Below are 19,343 nucleotides of genomic sequence, written 5' to 3'. Positions count from 1 at the left end.
TTATTCCATCGCTGCTGCAAGCCTGAACCAAGAACTTTGCCATTACTGTATGTAATTGATTCCATTTAACCAATTCTAACTCTCATCTCTATCTTTTTCCTTTTATGAATAAACCTTTAGATTTTAGATTCTAAAGGATTGGCAACAGCGTGATTTGTGGGTAAGATCTGATTTGTATATTGACCTGGGTCTGGGGCTTGGTCCTTTGGGATCAGGAGAACCTTTTTCTTTTACTGGGGTATTGGTTTTCATAACCATTTGTCCCCATAACGAGTGGTACTGGTGGTAATACTGGGAAACTGGAGTGTCTAAGGAGATTGCTTGTGAGACTTGCAGTTAGCCAGTGGGGTGAGACTGGAGTCCTCTTAGTCTGGCTGGTTTAGTTTGCCTTAGAGGTGGAGAAAACCCCAGCCTTGGGCTGTAACTGCCCTATTTGAGCAATTTGTCCTGAGTTGGCACTCTCAGTTGGGTTCTGCCAGAACCGCATTGTCACAGTGGGCTAGAACCCACTTCATCAGATGACTTCATTAGACTGACCTCCCACTTGGTAAGACAACTCCCATCTTTTCATGTGCTATGTATATACCTGTTAGTCTCTAAGGTGCCACTAAGGACCATCCCAAACCGCCCCACCATCCGCTCCAATGCAAGGCATTTCTTTACAGCGCCTTCTCTGATATACACACACAGCAACGTGTGTGTGTGTATTATTAAAAAGCCCTCTTGATCGGGCACACTTCTCACCCTTGGGAGAGGACAAGGGAACAAATACGTGATGGGTGTTAGTCATGTAGCGTAATGCACCACTGGAAGGTGCTGTGATACTGTGGTGGTGAACGTGGTATAATGACCTGCACACAACAGAATAGCACGGGAGTGACACTTGAGGTATGTCTGTACAGCCCCAGCAAAAGTAGGGCCCAGCTGATAATGGTCTTTCAGCACTACCACGAGAGAAATGTTAAATAATAATAAACCGACCTCGTCAACCCAGTAGTTCTGTCGTCACCCATAGAGCCAGCCACGAAAAAAGAAGGGTGGACAAGATCTGCATTTCTAATGTAAAAGCAAATCAAACCCCACAGGGCTTTAAAAACAACTACCCTTTATTCATCAGAAAGAAGCCAAAAGGAACGTGCCCTGTATTTGGTTCCGAGCACAGGTCCCCGTTTGAAGGATGTGCTGACCTCAGGATAGCCGTATAGGTTTGGTTGAGGGCACAGGCCTGGGCGTCAGGACACCTGGGTTCTATTCCTGACCTGCTCTTTAGCTTTGGTCACTTCATTTCTCCGTGCCTCTGTTTCCCCACCCACTTTTTGTCTGTGTAGACTGTAGGCTCTCTGGGGTGGGGCCAATCTCTCATCATGTGTTTGGACAGCGCCTAGCACCAGGGGGCCCTGGTCTCGTTTGTGGCCCCTAAGCCCTACCGAAATGCATTACCTAGGGAGGTGGTGGAGTCTCCTTCCTTGGAGGTTTTTAAGTCCCGGCTTGACAAAGCCCTGGCTGGGATGATTTAGTTGGGAATTGGTCCTGCTTTGAGCAGGGGGTTGGACTAGATGACCTCCTGAGGTCTCTTCCAACCCTGATATTCTATGATTCTATGATTCTACGACTGTCCTCTGCGCACAAACCCTAGCCTCTCCCCTGCCCCCCACATCTCCCTGAGCCTCCCTCCTGCCTCCCTTAGCCTCCTTCCTGTCCCCATCCCCCTGTACCCCCCTCAGCCTCCCTCGGCTCCCCACACCCCGGCCCCCTTAACCTTCCCGCACATTCTTCTGCCCCCTGCCCCCACATGCCCTGCACCTCCCTCAGCCGCTCTTATATCCCACATGATCACCTCCAACCCCCACAGCCTCCCCTCTGCCCCATCCCCATGCCCCCCTCAGCCTTCCCCCTGCCCCCCACACTCCCTGGCCCCCTCAGCCTTCTTCCTGCCCTCCACACCTACTACCCCTGTCAGCGTTCCCCCTGCACACTCTGTCTCCCTCATGCCCATATCCCTCTGTCCCCCTCAGCCTGCCCCCTATCCCTGCCCCCACACCCCCCTGCAACCCGCTCAGCCTTCCCCCCACATCCCCTCACAGTCCCCATGCGCTGTCCAGGCCCTGAACCATGGCCTCAGCCAGTCTGCCTGTGGGCTCGGCTTCAGCCTCCTGGAGCCCAGCGGGAGGTGGCAGCCAGCGTCAGGAGGGCAGCCTGCCTGCCACATGCAGACAGAGCGTGGGGACGGGGCGGCCCTCGCGCAGGCCTCAGCCCCGCTGGCAGCAGTGGGAGATGGCGCCATTTTGATGAAGGGACAATTGGCGCCTTTGGCCACGTTTCCATGGGACAGGTGAGAAGCCCCCGCAATCCCGAGTCACAATCAGAGCGCGAGGGCGGCCGCGCTGCTGCCCCTGTTGTGCATGGGGTCGGCCCAGCACGCCCAGCTGATGGGGGTGATCCTGTCACGGAGTGTGGGGGGACTCAGGGTCCTGCACCCCCAGCTTCCTGCGATTCACCATGACTCTCAGCCAGCCAGTAAAGCAGAAGGTTTATTTAGACGACAGGAACACAGTTCAAGACAGGTCCCGCAGGCACAGAAAACAGGACCCCCTCAGTTAGGTCCATCTTGGGGTCCTCGGGCACCCCAGCCCCTTGGGAGTACAGAGCCCTGTCTGCCTCCCAGCCATTCCACCAGCCAGCTCCTGAAACTCTCCCTTTAGCGACCCCTCCCACAGCCTTTGTTCAGTTTCCCGGGCAAAGGTGTCACCTGGCCTCTAACCCCTTCCTGGGTTCTCATGTTACATGCTCAGGTATTCTCCGGTCAGTCTCCCATCCCCCAATGCAGACTATCCTAGCCACACTCCCCTGCCAGCATTCAAAGACCACAGTAAGAACAGTCCCAGTTCGTCACAGATGCATAGCCAGAATCAGCCAGAATCCACTGGAAGCTGCTTTACCAGGGCAGCCAGACTTATGGGGCCGGCTGCAGCTGGCATTCGGGGTGTGCGGGCGGGAGGGAGGAGGCAGCATGAATTGCATGTGGGAGATTCATTCGTTGTTTGTGTGACAGCACAAACTCCCCCTCATCCCAAAACCTGGTCCCCAAATGAGCAGACTGGAGCACATCACACTAAGCAAACTGGTGCCACGTTCAACAAAATAAACAGGTCCCATCTCGTGTCCTTTGTTGCACATTTCGATGGCCTGGGTGCTCTTTTCCAGAACTATACGGACGTGGAGCTGTTCCCTCTAATGCACCAGTTCCTGCCCCCTGTATCCCAGCCGGAGAGCTGGGACACAGAGAGCAGCTGCCTTGACAGTCGCTGAATGAATCCAGTTTGATCCTCTTCCCTGTGGGACAGATGCAGCAGCAGCGCAGTCTCGCTCCAGCCCATCCCACTCAGGTATCTCCTCACCCGGCCGTGACCTGTCGGGACAATGTCCATAAAGGCATGGAGCCCCGGCTCTGGTTTCTGATGTGGAAGTGGGGGACGCTTCAGGTTGCTAACTCGCCCGCTCAGCTGCAGCGTCGGGATGGGTGAGTTTTATTGAAATGCCCAGTATTTCACACAGCCTGGAGATGTAGGGCCAGAGCCTGGTGGTGGGCACCAGAGCCCCAGGCGGTGTGGGCACGTGGGGGAGGTGCAGTGGCAGGGCATGCTATGTGGCCCCTGTGGGACACCATGTGCCCTGAGTGCCCGGGCACAGGAAGGAACGTGCCCAGACAGATGCAGTAACTACCGCATAGAGAGGGGCAGCCTGCACTCCTCTCAGTGCCGCCCCTCAGCCCGGGCAGGTGCACAAGGGGGAGGGGAGCCCTGGTGCATCCTCTGCTTTCCCGACCCTGCCTGGCCGAGGCACAAGGGATGGGGGCGCAGTGAGGTACATGCTGCTTTTCCTTTGAAACGGAGCAGCATTTCCCCCAGCAAGTGCATGCTGCAGCATGAGCCTGGCTAGCTAGGAGTCTGGCAGTGCCTCCTGGTGGGTAAAGAGTGCCCCCGGGGCCATGGGGTACCAGGAGCCTGGCGGGGATCCCCTGCCCAGCGTTCTGCTGGACCCTAGGCAGGAATCCTCCCGCCCTGCCCCAGGTTCCTTTAGGCATTGGGGCCAAAGCACTTTAGAACACAAAGGAACTAGCATAAACCATGTTTTAAAAATGGGGAAACTGAGGTATGGTGCAGTGTAATGAGTTTTCCAAGGTCACAGGTCGAACTCAGGCCCTCTGTGTCTTAGACTATTAGAGTGTGTGAACGGCTGCTAGCTGGCAGCGTCCCCGCTCCTCTGGGGCGTCAGGAGAAGGGGAGGCGTGTTTTCAAGGATGAGTGACTCCAGATTGGTATTTCACTTCAGTTCCAAACATTGTAGTTCTGGCTTGTCAGACTCACTGAAATCCTTCTCCTTTAAAGCTTTAACCCTTTGCCTGCCATGGGGTTACGCCTCTCTCCTCTCTCTCACAAGGATACCTGAGATTGCTGGCAGCGTGTCACAGTTACTTGGGCTGTGACATTGTCTGAAGAATTTGGGGTCCAGGCAGCTCCAAAAAGAAGGTGTTTCCAATGAAATCTGTCTGGGGATGATGTCTGGGCAAAGTGTTTCCATTGCAACAGTGTGTTTCGGTGTGTCGTTTACACGGTGTTCTCTCTCGCTCTCTCTAATTCATTTGCACGTTTGTATCACGGTCACTTTTGGGGTTAGTTGTGGACTTTCTAACTTTGCAACACCATATGAATACAATGATGGCTGACAGAAAGCACGGTGCCGGACTCCAGTGCGGCTTTAGCCTGTTCTGGTTTGACACACACACACACACACCCTGCCTGCCCCACCCCGCCTCACCCCACAAAAAGCTGCCATTTTGCACCTGTCACGGGTCGGCAGCAGCTATAATCAAACTTGGGACCTCTGGAGCTTCACACGTGAGCCTCTGCTGTAGGGTTCTCAACCTATTTACCATTGGGGGCTGCATATGCCGTGCTCTGTGTTATGTGGGCTGTAGCTACACAAGATGTAATACCAGGGCCGGGATAGATATACCTGGGGGCGGGGCCGGGGGTGAATGAGCCGGTTTCTGTCCAAGAGTCTGGATTGCTCTGGGCTGCTGATCCCGGCAAGGTCATTGTGAATCCCTGCGCTGAGTGCTGAAGGTGGCCTGGGAAAAGCATGTGTGGGGCGGGGGAGGGGTGTCTATGTTAATCCCGGCTGAAATAAATGGCCATGCCCTTGCTAGGGCAGCGCTTACAGTGCACCCCTCAGGGACCCGGCTCCATTTTGAACTCTTTTTTGGCCAGGACTGTGGCCCCTGGCGACTCTGCCCACTTTAAGCCTGGCCTGAGCTGGGCCCACAGAACAGCTGCAGTGTCAGCAGCGTGTCCCCCTCTGGGCTGCTGGGCTGCAGTGCAGGGGGCAGCATGCCTGGCGTGGGGCACACAGCAGCTCTGTGCCCTGGGCCCCTCTCACCTGGCACTCATCTGAGGGGGGCAGAGCCCTGCCGGAGGCTGCCCAGCTGCTGTCTCTGTGTGGGTGAGCGGGCACTGCCCTCCGGCTGGTGGTAGTGACTGTGGACGGGGGGAGCTGGGACAGAGGGAGTTGCTCCGAGCAGCACTCCCCTTGCAGCGGTGCAGCGCGGGGAGAGAGGCGGCAGCTCCTTCCTCACCACAGGGAGCGCTCCAGCCGGCCCTGACCCGCCCGGGACCCGGGAGCCAGGCCATCGGAGCCGCAATCTTTGAATGGTTTTTACCATGCAGCTGGGTCCCAGCTGTGTGCTAATCGGGCCGGCTGCAGAGATGGAGACAGTGGCCGGGCCGGGGGAGAGGTGAATGGTGGGCTTCACCCCGTCTCCAGAGACTTGGGCCCACCCCGCCCATGCTGAGCCCCTTTGAACATGCAGCCATGTCCTGCGGTGCCTACCTGGGAGCTGAGCTCTTCTGAAAATCTGGCCCAGTAGTTGAGCCCTCTGAAAACTCTGGCCTTAGCGTCTAAGGGTAACATTTTCAAGAGTGGCTAAGTCACTTAAGTGCCTAAATCCCAGTGACGTCTAGTGGGATTTAGGCACTTGTGAAACTCTCTCCTGGTCTCATGTCCAGCGGTTTCTGTCCCCTGCAGGGTTCCAGTCCAGCTCTCTCCTGCTTCTGTCTGCGCTGTCCATGATGGTGCTCCTTTGCGTAGCCCCCGTGCAGGGCAACTGGACCCTGGCCCACAAGAAGGTCGAGAGGGGTGAGTAGAGAACCCGTCGGAGAGCTTCTATCATCTGCCATATCCGAGATCGTGGGCCTGATTCTGCTCCTCTCCCCCATGCCGGGGTCACCCCTAGATCCACTTATCCACTGAATGCACCTTCCAGCCCCCCCGCCAGCGCTGGGCCCAAAGAAACGCTGAGTTCTCCGAAGGGATCGCAAGGCCGGTCTGCGCTAGTGAGCCCACTACTCCCATTCGCAGGCCTCCAGCGCCTGGGAATGGGCCCGCCGGGGTGGGGGAGGTGCTGCTCGATTGCCTGTTTGCTTTACACAGCTTCGTTATCCCTTTCTCCGGTAACGGCTGCCAAGCCCCCGGCAGTGACTGAAGAGCGCTGGTGCCAACCGCAGGGCAGCGTGTGAGAACCAGGCACCCCCCCCAAATTGGCTGGGAGTTCTACCCTTCCATCTCACCAACTCCTATACTAGGGCTAGCCCCGGCTAACAGCTGGGGATCTCTCGCTCATGCCTAGAAGCCTTGCCCCCAGAGTCCAGGCAGCAGGGAGAGCCAGTTGCTCCTTGTCAGGGGTTTTCATTCCCTTCTCCCCACACCTCCAGCGGCTCTGGGAGCTGCTCAGGGGCTTGCCCAGGCAGGCCAGGGGCCGAGCCAGCTCCAGAGGTGGCCCTGAGCCCCTGCCCCCGCAGTGCTCAGCAGCTCCTCCCCCTCGGCTCAGCTATGGGGGAGGGGCACACAGGGGGATTGTCTGGGGGGTAGGGGAGCTGGGGGGCTCAGGCTCGAGGGAGGACCCTGGGGAGGGGAGGGGCAGTATAACCACAGTGCTCTCATTCTACCAGGATAGTTCGGGACAATTTCCGCTCCAAAGACAAGCCCCTCGATAGGATGTCTGCAATTTTCAAAGGCACCACAGGGAGTTGGGTGCCTAAATCCCACTGAATTCCAATCACAGTCGGGTGTCAAACTCCCTTAGGCTCTTTGAAAACTCCCATTTAAATTGTCACCGATGGGTTTCATAATTAACATTCGCTGAGATGGATCTGGCAGCGTCTCCCCCACCCTCGCCAAACGATTTCTTCAGCAGTACGGACTCAGGAAGGATACAGAGCCTTGGTTTACAGTTGATTCATCTCTTCAAGGTTTCTTCAAAACCAGCAGAGCAAGAAACTATTCTTATTTTATTTTATTGGTAAAATGAAAGTGTAAGATCTGGAGCGGGATTCTGTGGCCAGGAATGGCCGGGGCGGATTCTGTGGCTGTAGTATTGTGAAATACACAGGACCTGCCTCTAAAAACCCAGCCTCCAGTTACCCCAGGCTGATTTGATCGAGCTAGCTAGCGCTCTCTCCCCCCCTCCCCACCTGCCCCCTTAACCTGATGTTCGTGGCATTTCAGGGTTCCCCAAAGACTGCAGCAACATTCCCAGGGACAGCCCCAGCGGGGTCCAGGTCATCCAGCCAGCAGGCTCTCCCCCTCGAGTGGTGTGGTGTGACATGGACACCGAAGGCAAGGGCTGGACCGTTGTCCAGAGAAATTCTTACAACACAGAGATCACCTGGAAGGAGTCCTGGAGCACCTAGAAGTACGGCTTTGGGAACGTGCAGCAGGATTACTGGCTGGGCAACGAGTACCTGTCCCTGCTCACGCGGCAGAACATCTACAAGGTCCGCTTTGTCGTGGAGGACAAATCCAACAACACCCGCTACGCAGAGTACGACATCTTCAGTGTCGAGGATGAGCCCAGCGGGTACCCTCTGAGGCTGGGCAGGTACTCTGGGGACGGCGAGGACTATCTCACCACCTACCACTCCGGCCTGGGGGGCATACACGACAACATGAAGTTCAGCACAAGTGACAAGGATCAGGACCAGACCAGTGGGAACTGCGCAAGTAGCTATGGAGGCTGGTGGTACGACAAGTGTCAGAACGTCCTGCTCAATAGGAAAGGCTACATCTACTGGGAAGGGTTCTGTAAGAGTGGGGAGTGCAAGTCTTCCCTCATCCTGGTTAAGCCAACAGACGTGTGCTGGGTCCGGCAGGAGGAGCCCATCCTCCTTGGGAGCAGCGCCGCTGAGAAGGGGAGACAATATTAGATCAGACACGGCGCGCCATCCCCCACCTAATCAGTGCAGTCCCTGCAATGCCTCCACTCTGCTCACCCCCTTCCCTGTTGGCTTCTGCACGGTAAATCCCCTGGAATAAATGCTGAGAGCTGACCCCGCCGGTGCGTTCGAATGACACAAAGAGTGTGATTGGTGTGTATAACTGGACCCCCACTTCCACTCTGCCTCGCTGGAAGCCATGTCACTCACTACGACTTTAGACCCACATTAACCTCTGCTTCTCCCAGCCCTGCCACTGCCCCTTGGCATTAGTGATCAATGAATCATGACACTGGATTTCTAGCAACTGTCATTGAGCATTTAAATGGGGGATGACTCAAAGCCAGGACTTTACATCTGAATCCTGCATGTATTAGCTGTGGTGAGTTTGGGTTCAAAAACCTGGCCTCTGTGTTTTTAATAAATATGGTTATTACATGAGAAAACATTGCAACAGTAATTAGTTGCTGATAAACCACTGAGATTAGATAGACGTGCAACGAAACCACACAATAAAGATATTGGTGTCCCTCTTCAACCCAAGGGGCTAGTCAAAGTTTGGGGCCCTGGGGATGTTCCAGTGGGGAGCAGAAATTGGCAGTGGAGTCTGGTAATTTTTTGATGTCTTGTTTATTTACAAGGAACATACAGAGTCCTGCTTCTCCAAACACAGCAGGAGCCAACAGCAGGGATTAGCCTCCCTGCTCTCAGCTCCAAGCCTCTTTAGCCAGCACCTGGCCCAAAAGCTCTCTATGCTCCTCCCAAGATGTAGTCCTGGCTGGTCCACTGGCAGGGGTGAAGATGGGGGGGAATGTGAAGGGGCGTTGCCCCCCCCCAAACTGCATCTTTCCATTCCCCTCCTGACCATGGCCCTTCAGTGCATCCCCAGGACACAAGGCCCTGTCCAATTGGCCTTCCTGACAGAACCTGCATGGAGAGCGTGCGTAGGGGGGAGTTTGGGGGGCAGGTTTGGAAAGAGGGATTTTTTCAGGGGGAGGGAAGCTGGGAGCCCTACTGGTGCTGAATTTCCATAGTGCAGAGGTTCAGCTGGGACAGGCGTCCAAACTGTTGGTACTTGTCTCAAGATAAGTAGGATGTGGGTGGTCTGGAAATCTTATCATAGAATATCAGGATTGGAAGGGACCTCAGGAGGTCATCTAGTCCCACCCCCTGCTCAAAGCAGGGCCAATCCCCAGACAGATTTTTGCCCCAGATCCCTAAATGGCTCCCTCAAGGATTCAACTCACAACCCTGGGTTTAGCAGGCCAATGTTCAAACCACTGAGCTATCCCTCTCCCCTTGTAAAGTCAGCCCTTCTCACCAATTACGGACGTATCTGGGTGTGACGTTATTGACATAAACTGGGACCGTATAGATCATTGTTGCAACCAAGGTCCTGTAGTGGCACCCAAATCTGGTATAAAGGGGGTCAAATGGGGTGTCTAGGACAAGGTTATGGTTTGCTGGTTATGATTATGCTGTCTATATGTGTGTATCAGTTTTGTGGTCGAAGTTATGAATATTGGCTCTATACTGTCTGTATGGCAAACTTATGCTATGCTTCTGGGTGACATCCCAGACAAGCTGAGATTAGCTCTGCCTAGCCTGCTTGATGGCCCATTAAGGACCATCAGCTATACAATGGACCCATTGAGAGAAGGCAGATACGCCTTGTAACTCAGCAAAGTATGCAGGGACTGGCCCATGTGACTCCAGACTCCATTTTGCTGTAATTTTCCATGGTAAGAACAAAGAGGTATTCTGACACCTGGAAAAGACTATATAAGGCGGATGCCTCATCTCCATCTGGTCTTCAATCCTGCTTCATACCTCTGGAGGAACTTTGCTACAAACTGAAGCTCTGAACAAAGGACTGAGGACCCATCCCAGCGGGGGATGTATTCCAGAGACTTGATTTGAACCTGCAGTTTATTCCATCGCTGCTGCAAGCCTGAACCAAGAACTGTGCCATTACTGTATGTAATTGATTCCATTTAACCAATTCTAACTCTCATCTCTATCTTTTTCCTTTTATAAATAAACCTTTAGATTTTAGATTCTAAAGGATTGGCAACAGCGTGATTTGTGGGAAAGATCTGATTTGTATATTGACCTGGGTCTGGGGCTTGGTCCTTTGGGATCAGGAGAACCTTTTTCTTTTACTTGGGTACTGGTTTTCATAACCATTTGTCCCCGTACGAGTGGCACTGGTGGTTATACTGGGAAACTGGAGTGTCTAAGGAGATTGCTTGAGAGACTTGCGGTTAGCCAGTGGGGTGAGACCGAAGTTCCCTTAATCTGGCTGGTTTGGTTTGCCTTAGAGGTGGAAAATACCCCAGCCTTGGGCTGCAACTGCCCTGTTTAAGCAATTTGTCCTGAGTTGGCACTCTCAGTTGGGTTCCGCCAGAACCGCATTGTCACAGTGGCGTAGTCGGCAGGATCCACAGAACCAGGTCAATTAAGCTTTGGGTCAGAACCCCACGCTATCCAAATTTGAATTTTGGAATTGAGAGTTTTGTTGGTTAAAGAGCTGCTGCAATGGCTGAGCAAAGAGCATATGAGGGACTTGGCAAAAAAGCCCTGGAAAATTTGTGTTCAGAAAAGAGGATAAGTTTTAGAAAGAAAGCTACAAATCAAGAACTGAGAAATCTGTTAATAGCCAGTGATCAGGGGGCAAGAGCACAGCCCTTACCTGAGGCTGCAGAAGATGCAGAAAAAATTAGGATGCAAAGGGTGACAAGTAAACTGCAATTTGAGCATGAACAGAAGCTAGCAGATCTTCGATTGCTGGAGAAGCAAAAAATAGCAGAATTAGAGAAGGAGGCTGCTGAGAGAGAGAGAAAGAAGCCGATCAAAGAAAGAAGGAGGCTGATGAGAGAGAAGAGAGAGCGCGTAAGGGGCGTCTAGAGCTGCTCGCTGCTGAGCAGGAGACTCACAGGATGGAACAGGAGACTCACAAGATGGAACAGGAGACGGCCAGACTTCAGCTCCAAGTAATGGAAGAGCGGAGAAAGTCATCCCCACCTGGTACTCCACTTCCCCCCCGCCATGAGAAAAACTGGGAAAGGATGTGTCCCATTTACAATGATACTGAGGATATAGAGATGTTTTTGTCTACCTTTGAACGCCTCTGCAATCTGTACCAGATCCCCGAGGGTCAGCGAATGCCTGTCCTGCTGACCAGACTGACTGGAAAAGCCAGGGAGGTATTCAATGACTTGGGGGAACAAGAAGCCTTAGATTATGAGCGGTTTAAGGATTCTGTGTTAAGGCGGTTCAAGGTTACTCCTGAATCTTACAGAGTTAAGTTTAGAGAGTTTAAAATGTCTAAGGATTGTACTTTTGTAGAATGTGCTCATAAGCTGATGGGTTTTGTTAAAAAGTGGGTTATGGGAGCCAAGGCGCATGGGAGTTTTGAAAAACTGCTGGATTTAATAACTTTGGAACAGTTCTTAGATATTGTGCCTGACAATGTGAGAGCAGCTGTGTGTGACAGGGACCCTGAGTCAGTCCTACGGGCAGCAGAGATTGCGGATGCCCATACCCAAAACAGGGCTCGAGAAGGGTGTAAAACCCCGGGGAAAACTGATCACCATTCTCCCCAGTTCAAGAGGAGGGAAGGATTTAAAAATAAACCTGACTCTTCTAAAGGAGTTCAAGGGGGCCCGGAGGGTAGGAACTCACATCCCAGGACAGAACAGGTTACATGCTATCACTGTGGTATCCTGGGCCACATGAGACCAGACTGCCCGACACTGAAGGGCAGCCCAAAACCAGCAACCCCAAATGCCCTGGCCAATGCTAACCCTGTTGTTGTAAACTCACAGGCAAGCCACACAGAGCCCAGCATTGGTGCCCTGTGTGCAAATGCTGTTTCTGTGGTCTCGGAAGAATTTGACCTTAAAACTCACATTAAAGCTAAATATGGGGGAAATAATGCAGAGTTTATTAGCAGTGCAGAAGTGAATGGAGTGAGGTGTATGGCATGGAGGGACACCGCAGCAGATATTACTCTGGTTAAAGCAAGTCTTGTCAGGAAGGAAGATTATTTGCCAGGTGAAGATGTAACTGTTGTAGCCTTATCTAAGTATTTTGTCAGGGTGCCTTTGGCTAAAATCCACCTGAAATGGAAGGGATTGGAGGGCACCATGGTTGTGGGAGTAAAAGACATAATCCCTAAGGATATTATGATTGGAAATGATATTAAAGCTATGGTCAGTCAAGTTAATACAAACCAAGCACAAGAGAGGATTGATCCTAAGGTTGTGCCTAGGGAGGGTTTCTCCAAAAGTTTGTCTTTGGAAAGTAGCTGTTTGGCTGTGAATGAAGTTTCTGAATGTCTATCTAATGTCTCAGAAGTAAATCTGGAATTAGATCAAGCGAAGGGAGAGGAGAACAAGGAGATTTTGGATGAGCCTAGGCAGTCTTGTGAGCTGATGGCTTTATCTAGTCAGCAGTTTGGGGAGGCAAGGAGAGTGGAAGATGAGTGTCCCTATACCTTACCTGTTTCCTGTGTGGAGAATAGTGACAGTGAAGGAAATGTGCCTGTGTCTGTCAGGGGTATTGACTTGCCTATGGAGGAAGCTACCCCAGTCTCCAAGCAGTTGTCTGTGAACAGCCCGGTGTGCTGGGACAAGGGAAATGAAATCCCAAGCTGTATGTCTAGTAAAGGGAAATGCGTCACCAACTCTTTTTTGTCTGTGGAGCAGACAGAAGGTGCCTTTTGGCCTGTGATGGTTGAGAGTAATTTAGTTGTCTCAGAGTTGGTTCTGGATTCAACTAAAGCCCAGGAAGGGAGTGGTCCTAAGTTTGCATCTGCTGGGGAGAATGGCACCGTAACTAGGTTGCATCCAGTTAGTGTCTTAGCAAAATCCCAGAGATCAGAAGATTCTGGTGCTTGTATTTTGCCTGTTGCTCATGTGTGGTTGGAGAAGGGTGTAACAACTCTGTCTGATCAGGGTGATACCCTAGCCAGGGCACAAGGAGAGCAGAGAGGTAATTTGGTTGTGGTACCTACGGACAGTTTAACAACTTGTAGCAAAAAGGAAAAAATTCCTAAGCTTGTGTGTGGCAAAGAGAAGGGAACTATTTCTAACCTTTTATCTAGGAAGTCTATGGGTTCGCCTGAAAGGGGATTGTGTAGAAATCTGCCTGATGGGCCAAAGGTGATCCTGAATGTAAGTAAGACCCGGATAAAGTCTGTTGTTGCTCAGGAAAGTGTTCCTTTAGAGCAAGCCCTAGGTGAAGAGGGTAAGGGCAGAATTTCTGTGAGGGGTGAATTGCTGCTTAGAAAAGCTCCTGGAGAAAGGAATCCTCATGGTACTCGGTGCAAGCAGTTCCCTGCAACTGAAGGGTGTGAGAGTGATTTAATCAAGGAAGTTTCAGTTCCTAGCAGCAAACAATTGTCTGTTGTGAATGGATCCACTGACTTTCCTTTTAAAAGATCCAGTGTGGGTAGCTTTGAGAAGGTCTCAGAGGAAGTAAAAGTTGTTAAGGAATTGAGGCAGCCCTATAACCAAGTGGCTGGGTGGGGCCAACTTGTTGGGGAGACAATGGTGTTGGAACAGGAATGTCTCCTTTCTAATTCTTTAAATGAGCAGTTTGTGCTTCAGGGTTTGAGGACAGATTTGGTTACTGATGTGTCAGAGCAGAGCAGTTTTATGGCTAAATGCTTGAGGATGCGGGGGAGAGCAAGCAAACTCTCACCCGCAGACTCTTTGGATTTGTGTGGTATCTCTTTAAGACAGAGTCCAGCCTTGGAAATGATAGCAGTTACAAATGTGAAAACTGGTGGACTGGCTCTGGTCCGGGGTAGTGCAAATTACTTGTCTGGCTGGGAGGGGAAGGACTTGCTAATAGCTGTTAGCACAGAGGGCCCACCCCATCAGCCAGTGAATTCTGTTAAGCAAGAGAAATCAGGGTTTGATCCTGCAGGACAAGGAGGAAAGAGAAAACTGAATTTTGCAAAGGGAAGCCACAGGTTAACCCTAAAATGCCCAAACTCCGATGGTATTGAGCCAAAGGTGTGGCATGTCAAAAACGATTGTAGATGGACACTTGCAATAAACTTGTTGTTATTGCTAAATTTTGTAATGAATGTGTTGCTATTGCCACAAACTGTAAAAATGTACAATGTGCCTAATCTTTTGGAGAATCCCTTAAATGTGTTAAAAGGAATACATAAAAACACACGTTATGTTAAAAGGCCTTGCTATATTGATGTTTCACAGTTGATGCCTGTAAACAATATGGGAACTTTTCACAGGGGAAAAGACATTCCAGACCTAATGTGCTGTATGAAAAGGAAGACTGAGGCACACTACCATATTGCTTTCATGGCTAAATGCCAAGATTCCTGTACTATGAAGAACATTAATATCTGCATTTATTTAATGTTAATTGGGTTCCGAACATTTGCCCGAGCTTGTGTGGATAAAGTAACGGTTTCCTTTAGCTCTTGGAAAGATCACATGAGACATACAGGGACGATGCTGCCAGAGCAGATCCAATCCACTATTGTTCTAACTAAGTTTTACCTTGGGTTTGTAAAGAGGTTCAATCATGTGGTTGAACATAATTTTGATAAACCGTTTCTGTTATACACTGGTATGGCTTCTAACCCAATACTAGCTGTAGTGAGACAGAACCCAGGATGGGGAGCTCTTGGGATGCAGTCAGTGATGTTTGTGTCATCCCTTCCTGCATCAATTTTGCGTTGGGGGTGTGACGTTATTGACATAAACTGGGACCGTATAGATCATTGTTGCAACCAAGGTCCTGTAGTGGCACCCAAATCTGGTATAAAGGGGGTCAAATGGGGTGTCTAGGACAAGGTTATGGTTTGCTGGTTATGATTATGCTGTCTATATGTGTGTATCAGTTTTGTGGTCGAAGTTATGAATATTGGCTCTATACTGTCTGTATGGCAAACTTATGCTATGCTTCTGGGTGACATCCCAGACAAGCTGAGATTAGCTCTGCCTAGCCTGCTTGATGGCCCATTAAGGACCATCAGCTATACAATGGACCCATTGAGAGAAGGCAGATACGCCTTGTAACTCAGCAAAGTATGCAGGGACTGGCCCATGTGACTCCAGACTCCATTTTGCTGTAATTTTCCATGGTAAGAACAAAGAGGTATTCTGACACCTGGAAAAGACTATATAAGGCGGATGCCTCATCTCCATCTGGTCTTCAATCCTGCTTCATACCTCTGGAGGAACTTTGCTACAAACTGAAGCTCTGAACAAAGGACTGAGGACCCATCCCAGCGGGGGATGTATTCCAGAGACTTGATTTGAACCTGCAGTTTATTCCATCGCTGCTGCAAGCCTGAACCAAGAACTGTGCCATTACTGTATGTAATTGATTCCATTTAACCAATTCTAACTCTCATCTCTATCTTTTTCCTTTTATAAATAAACCTTTAGATTTTAGATTCTAAAGGATTGGCAACAGCGTGATTTGTGGGAAAGATCTGATTTGTATATTGACCTGGGTCTGGGGCTTGGTCCTTTGGGATCAGGAGAACCTTTTTCTTTTACTTGGGTACTGGTTTTCATAACCATTTGTCCCCGTACGAGTGGCACTGGTGGTTATACTGGGAAACTGGAGTGTCTAAGGAGATTGCTTGAGAGACTTGCGGTTAGCCAGTGGGGTGAGACAGAAGTTCCCTTAATCTGGCTGGTTTGGTTTGCCTTAGAGGTGGAAAATACCCCAGCCTTGGGCTGCAACTGCCCTGTTTAAGCAATTTGTCCTGAGTTGGCACTCTCAGTTGGGTTCCGCCAGAACCGCATTGTCACACTGGGGTTTGGCCTTAATGGAAATCCTGGGAGAAAGCCTCATGCTACTGCTGCTTCTGGGTCCGACGCAAACCAGGAAGTACAGGACCACGGTTAATAAGAGCAGCTCAAAAGATCATTTTCGCTGAGCCCAGCCCTGCACAGATTTCCAGCTTAGGTTTGCATTTTCAGCAAAAGTTCTTCTTGATTATTTTCTCCCAACCCCTTTGTGCCTCTGTAGGGGGCCAGGGTGGCTGCCCTCCGAACCTGAGGGTAAAGGGCCTTTCCCTCAGCCTGAGTGGGCGGGGCCAGCGCAAGCTCGCTCCACCCCCCGGAAGGGGAGGGGTGGAACAGGAAGTATAAAGGGCGGGGCCCTTAGCTCAGTTGGAGCAGCACCAGGGAGGGAGGCAGACGCAGACGCAGACTGTGGGCTGCTCCCTTCAGACCCTGCTGCCATGCCAGGGGAGGCCCTGGACCAGTGGAGACCTCACCTGGAGGACGGACTGGGGCTGCCAGGACTGCCCGCTGCCGAGTACCCAGAGGAACTGGAGGAGCCGGAGGGGGAGCTGGAGCTGCCAGCAGCCGAGTACCCAGAGGAGCTGGAGGAGCCTGAGCCTGAGCGGGAGCTGGAGCTACCAGCAGCGGACTGCACCGGCGGGACCAGAGGGATTCGGACGAGCAATTGGGTAGGAAGTAGCCCAGGGACAGAGCTGCGCAGTGGTGAGTCTGTATTGCGGAAGGACGCCGCTGATCCTGTGGCGGGACCCTCGTCCTGCCACTGCCAGGGTCCTGGGCTGGAACGCAGTGGTGTAGGGTGGGCCTGCGTTCCCCTACCCGGCCGAGCCACACCGGGACCTTTGCCGGCGCTCCCCTGCCTGAGGGGCGCGCTACTGACCTTTGCCGGCGCTCCCCTGCCTGAGGGGCGCGCTACTGACCTTTGCCGGCGCTCCCCTGCCTGAGGGGCGCGCTACAGACTCTGGCTGGCGGCCGCCCCGCCGCTAATTCCCCGCTGACGGAGGCGTGACCCAGGCCGGCCAGTGACCTCATAGCTCCCCACCGCCCCCTAACGGGTAGGTGGGTCAACGCAGATCACAGACTCCATAATAGCCAGCCACCCCGTCAGTTGCATCCTGGGGCGCTCCAGGGACAGGGGTGAGGGATAGAGGAGCAGATACACGACACACCTGTCTTCAGTTCCTTTGGGTGGAAGTTCCTGATTGCATGGATGAATCCCGTTCAGATGGGCGGGTTTTGTTTGTCTGTGGTGAGAAGTGGGGCTGTCAGGTCCAGCAGGCAGGTGAGGACAGTGCTGGCGCAACCCATTAGGCAACCTAGTCGGTCGCCTAGGGCGCTAACATTTGGGGGGCGGCGACTGCGGCAGCTGGATCTTCGGCCGTGTGATGTTTTTTATATAATCTGGGACCATATAGAACATGGTTGCAACCAAGGTCCGGTAGTGACACCAAATCTTCTATAAAGGGGGTCAAATGAGGTGTCTAAGACAAGGTTATGGTTTACTAGTTATGATTATGTTGTCTATATGTGTGTATCAATTTTGTAGTTGAAGTTATGAATATTGGCTCTGTACTGTCTGTATTTCAAACTTATGCTATGCTTCTGGGAAACATCCCAGACAAGTTGGTGTTAGCTCTGCCTGGCCTGCTTGATGGCCCATTAAGGACCATCAGCTATACAACTGACCCATGGAGAGAAGGCAGATACGACTTGTAACTCAGTAAAGTATGCAGGAACGTGCCCATGTGACTCCAGACTCCATTTTGCTGTAATTTTCCACAGTAAGAACAAAGAGGTGTTCTTACACCTGGAAAAGACTATAAAAGGGCCGATGCCTCATCTCCATTTTGTCTTCAATCCTGCTTCTTACCTCTGGAGGGACTTTGCTACAAACTGAAGCTCTGAACAAAGGACTGATGACCCATCCCAGCTGGGGATGTTCCAGAGACTTGATTTGAACCTGCAGTTTATTCTATCGCTGCTGCAAGCCTGAACCAAGAACTTTGCCATTACTGTATGTAATTGATTCCATTTAACCAATTCTAACTCTCATCTCTATCTTTTTCCTTTTATGAATAAACCTTTAGATTCTAAAGGATTGGCAACAGCTTGATTTGTGGGTAAGATCTAATTTGTATATTGACCTGGGTCTGGGGCTTGGTCCTTCGGGATCGAGAGAACCTTTTTTTCCCTTTTACTGGGGTATTGGTTTTCATAACCATTTGTCCCCATATCGAGTGGCACTGGTGGTGATACTGGGAAACTGGAGTGTCTAAGGGAATTGCTTGTGTGACTTGTGGTTAGCCAGTGGGGTGAGACCCAAGACTTCACTGTTTGGCTGGTTTGGTTTGCCTTAGAGGTGGAAAACCCCCAGCCTTGGGCTGTAACTGCCCTGTTTGAGCAATTTGTCCTGAATTGGCACTCTCAGTTGGGTCCCACCAGAACCAGCATCGTTACAGGCCGCCCCGGTCGTCGGCAGTATTTCGGGGGCGAGACTTTCCGCCGCCTCTGTCGGGGGTGGCATTTAGGGGGCGGGACCTTCCGCCGCCTAGGGCGGCAAAAAAGCTGGCGGCTCTCCTGGGTGAGGAGCAGGAGATGAGCGCACGGGGCAGCTGAAAAGGGATGAGCCGGAGTGAAGCTTGAAACACAAATGCAGGGGCCAAGAATCCCAATTCATCCATCCCGGACAGAGGGAGTCAAATACTCGCTGATGGACAATTGGTTCAGATTCTGGGACTGGTTCCTTGTGCAGCAAGTGAAGTTAACTGCACCTCAGAGCCGTGACAGAGCACTGTATAACCAGGGTCTAGTGACTCTCTCACCCTGGGCTCTCCCCAGTATAGACTCTTGTTCACACTAGTCAAATGATCTTCAAATGCTGAGAAGGAGCAGGGAAGAGGCACAGAAACGACTTGTGGCCTGGCCAGCACACCTTCGAGCAGGCAACCCGAGGGGCTGCAGCTAGTCAGCTTGACTAAGCAGTTCCGAGCTCTGTCATTAAGGTCTATAGTCACCCAGCAGGAGGAGGTAGCTGCATTTCAGGTTTTTGCTCTAGCAGACAAAGGTGTAAGGAGAGCTGGCAAAGCTGATGTTAGAAACATTGACATTGGAAATCCATATAAGTGTAGAAGAGTGACGGAACCAATCGTGCGGGGACGTGGGAATTCACTCTCACCTGGCCTCTGGGGATGGAGGCAGCACGTGGCTGGCACTTCTCGCTCCTGCCGTACGAGGGGCAGGTGCTGCTACCGACTGCTCCCCCTAACCCCCGCCCTGC

General features: G+C 51.9%; 1 protein-coding gene across 1 annotated transcript; it reads left to right on the top strand.

Moving 5' to 3' along the window:
• Positions 1–2,578: 2,578 nt before the first annotated feature.
• LOC135977660 (fibrinogen-like protein 1-like protein) lies at positions 2,579–10,693 on the top strand. The gene is made up of 3 exons (XM_065578858.1): positions 2,579–3,520; positions 6,085–6,195; positions 7,564–10,693. Exons 1-3 carry the CDS (start codon positions 3,517–3,519, stop codon positions 7,746–7,748), a joined length of 300 nt encoding a protein of 99 aa, XP_065434930.1. The 5' UTR covers positions 2,579–3,516; the 3' UTR covers positions 7,749–10,693.
• Positions 10,694–19,343: the final 8,650 nt, after the last annotated feature.

Source organism: Chrysemys picta, unplaced genomic scaffold (assembly GCF_011386835.1).
Source record: "Chrysemys picta bellii isolate R12L10 unplaced genomic scaffold, ASM1138683v2 scaf9, whole genome shotgun sequence".
NCBI classification, from domain to species: Eukaryota; Metazoa; Chordata; order Testudines; family Emydidae; genus Chrysemys; species Chrysemys picta.
This window is presented reverse-complemented; position numbering and strand designations above follow the sequence as displayed.

What these genes read in the sequence shown, in the direction of transcription:
- LOC135977660 (XM_065578858.1), top strand. An exon ending in CCACAAGAAGGTCGAGAGGG is followed by an intron (nt 6,196 to 7,563) that starts GTGAGTAGAGAA and finishes GTGGCATTTCAG; the next exon opens with GGTTCCCCAAAGACTGCAGC.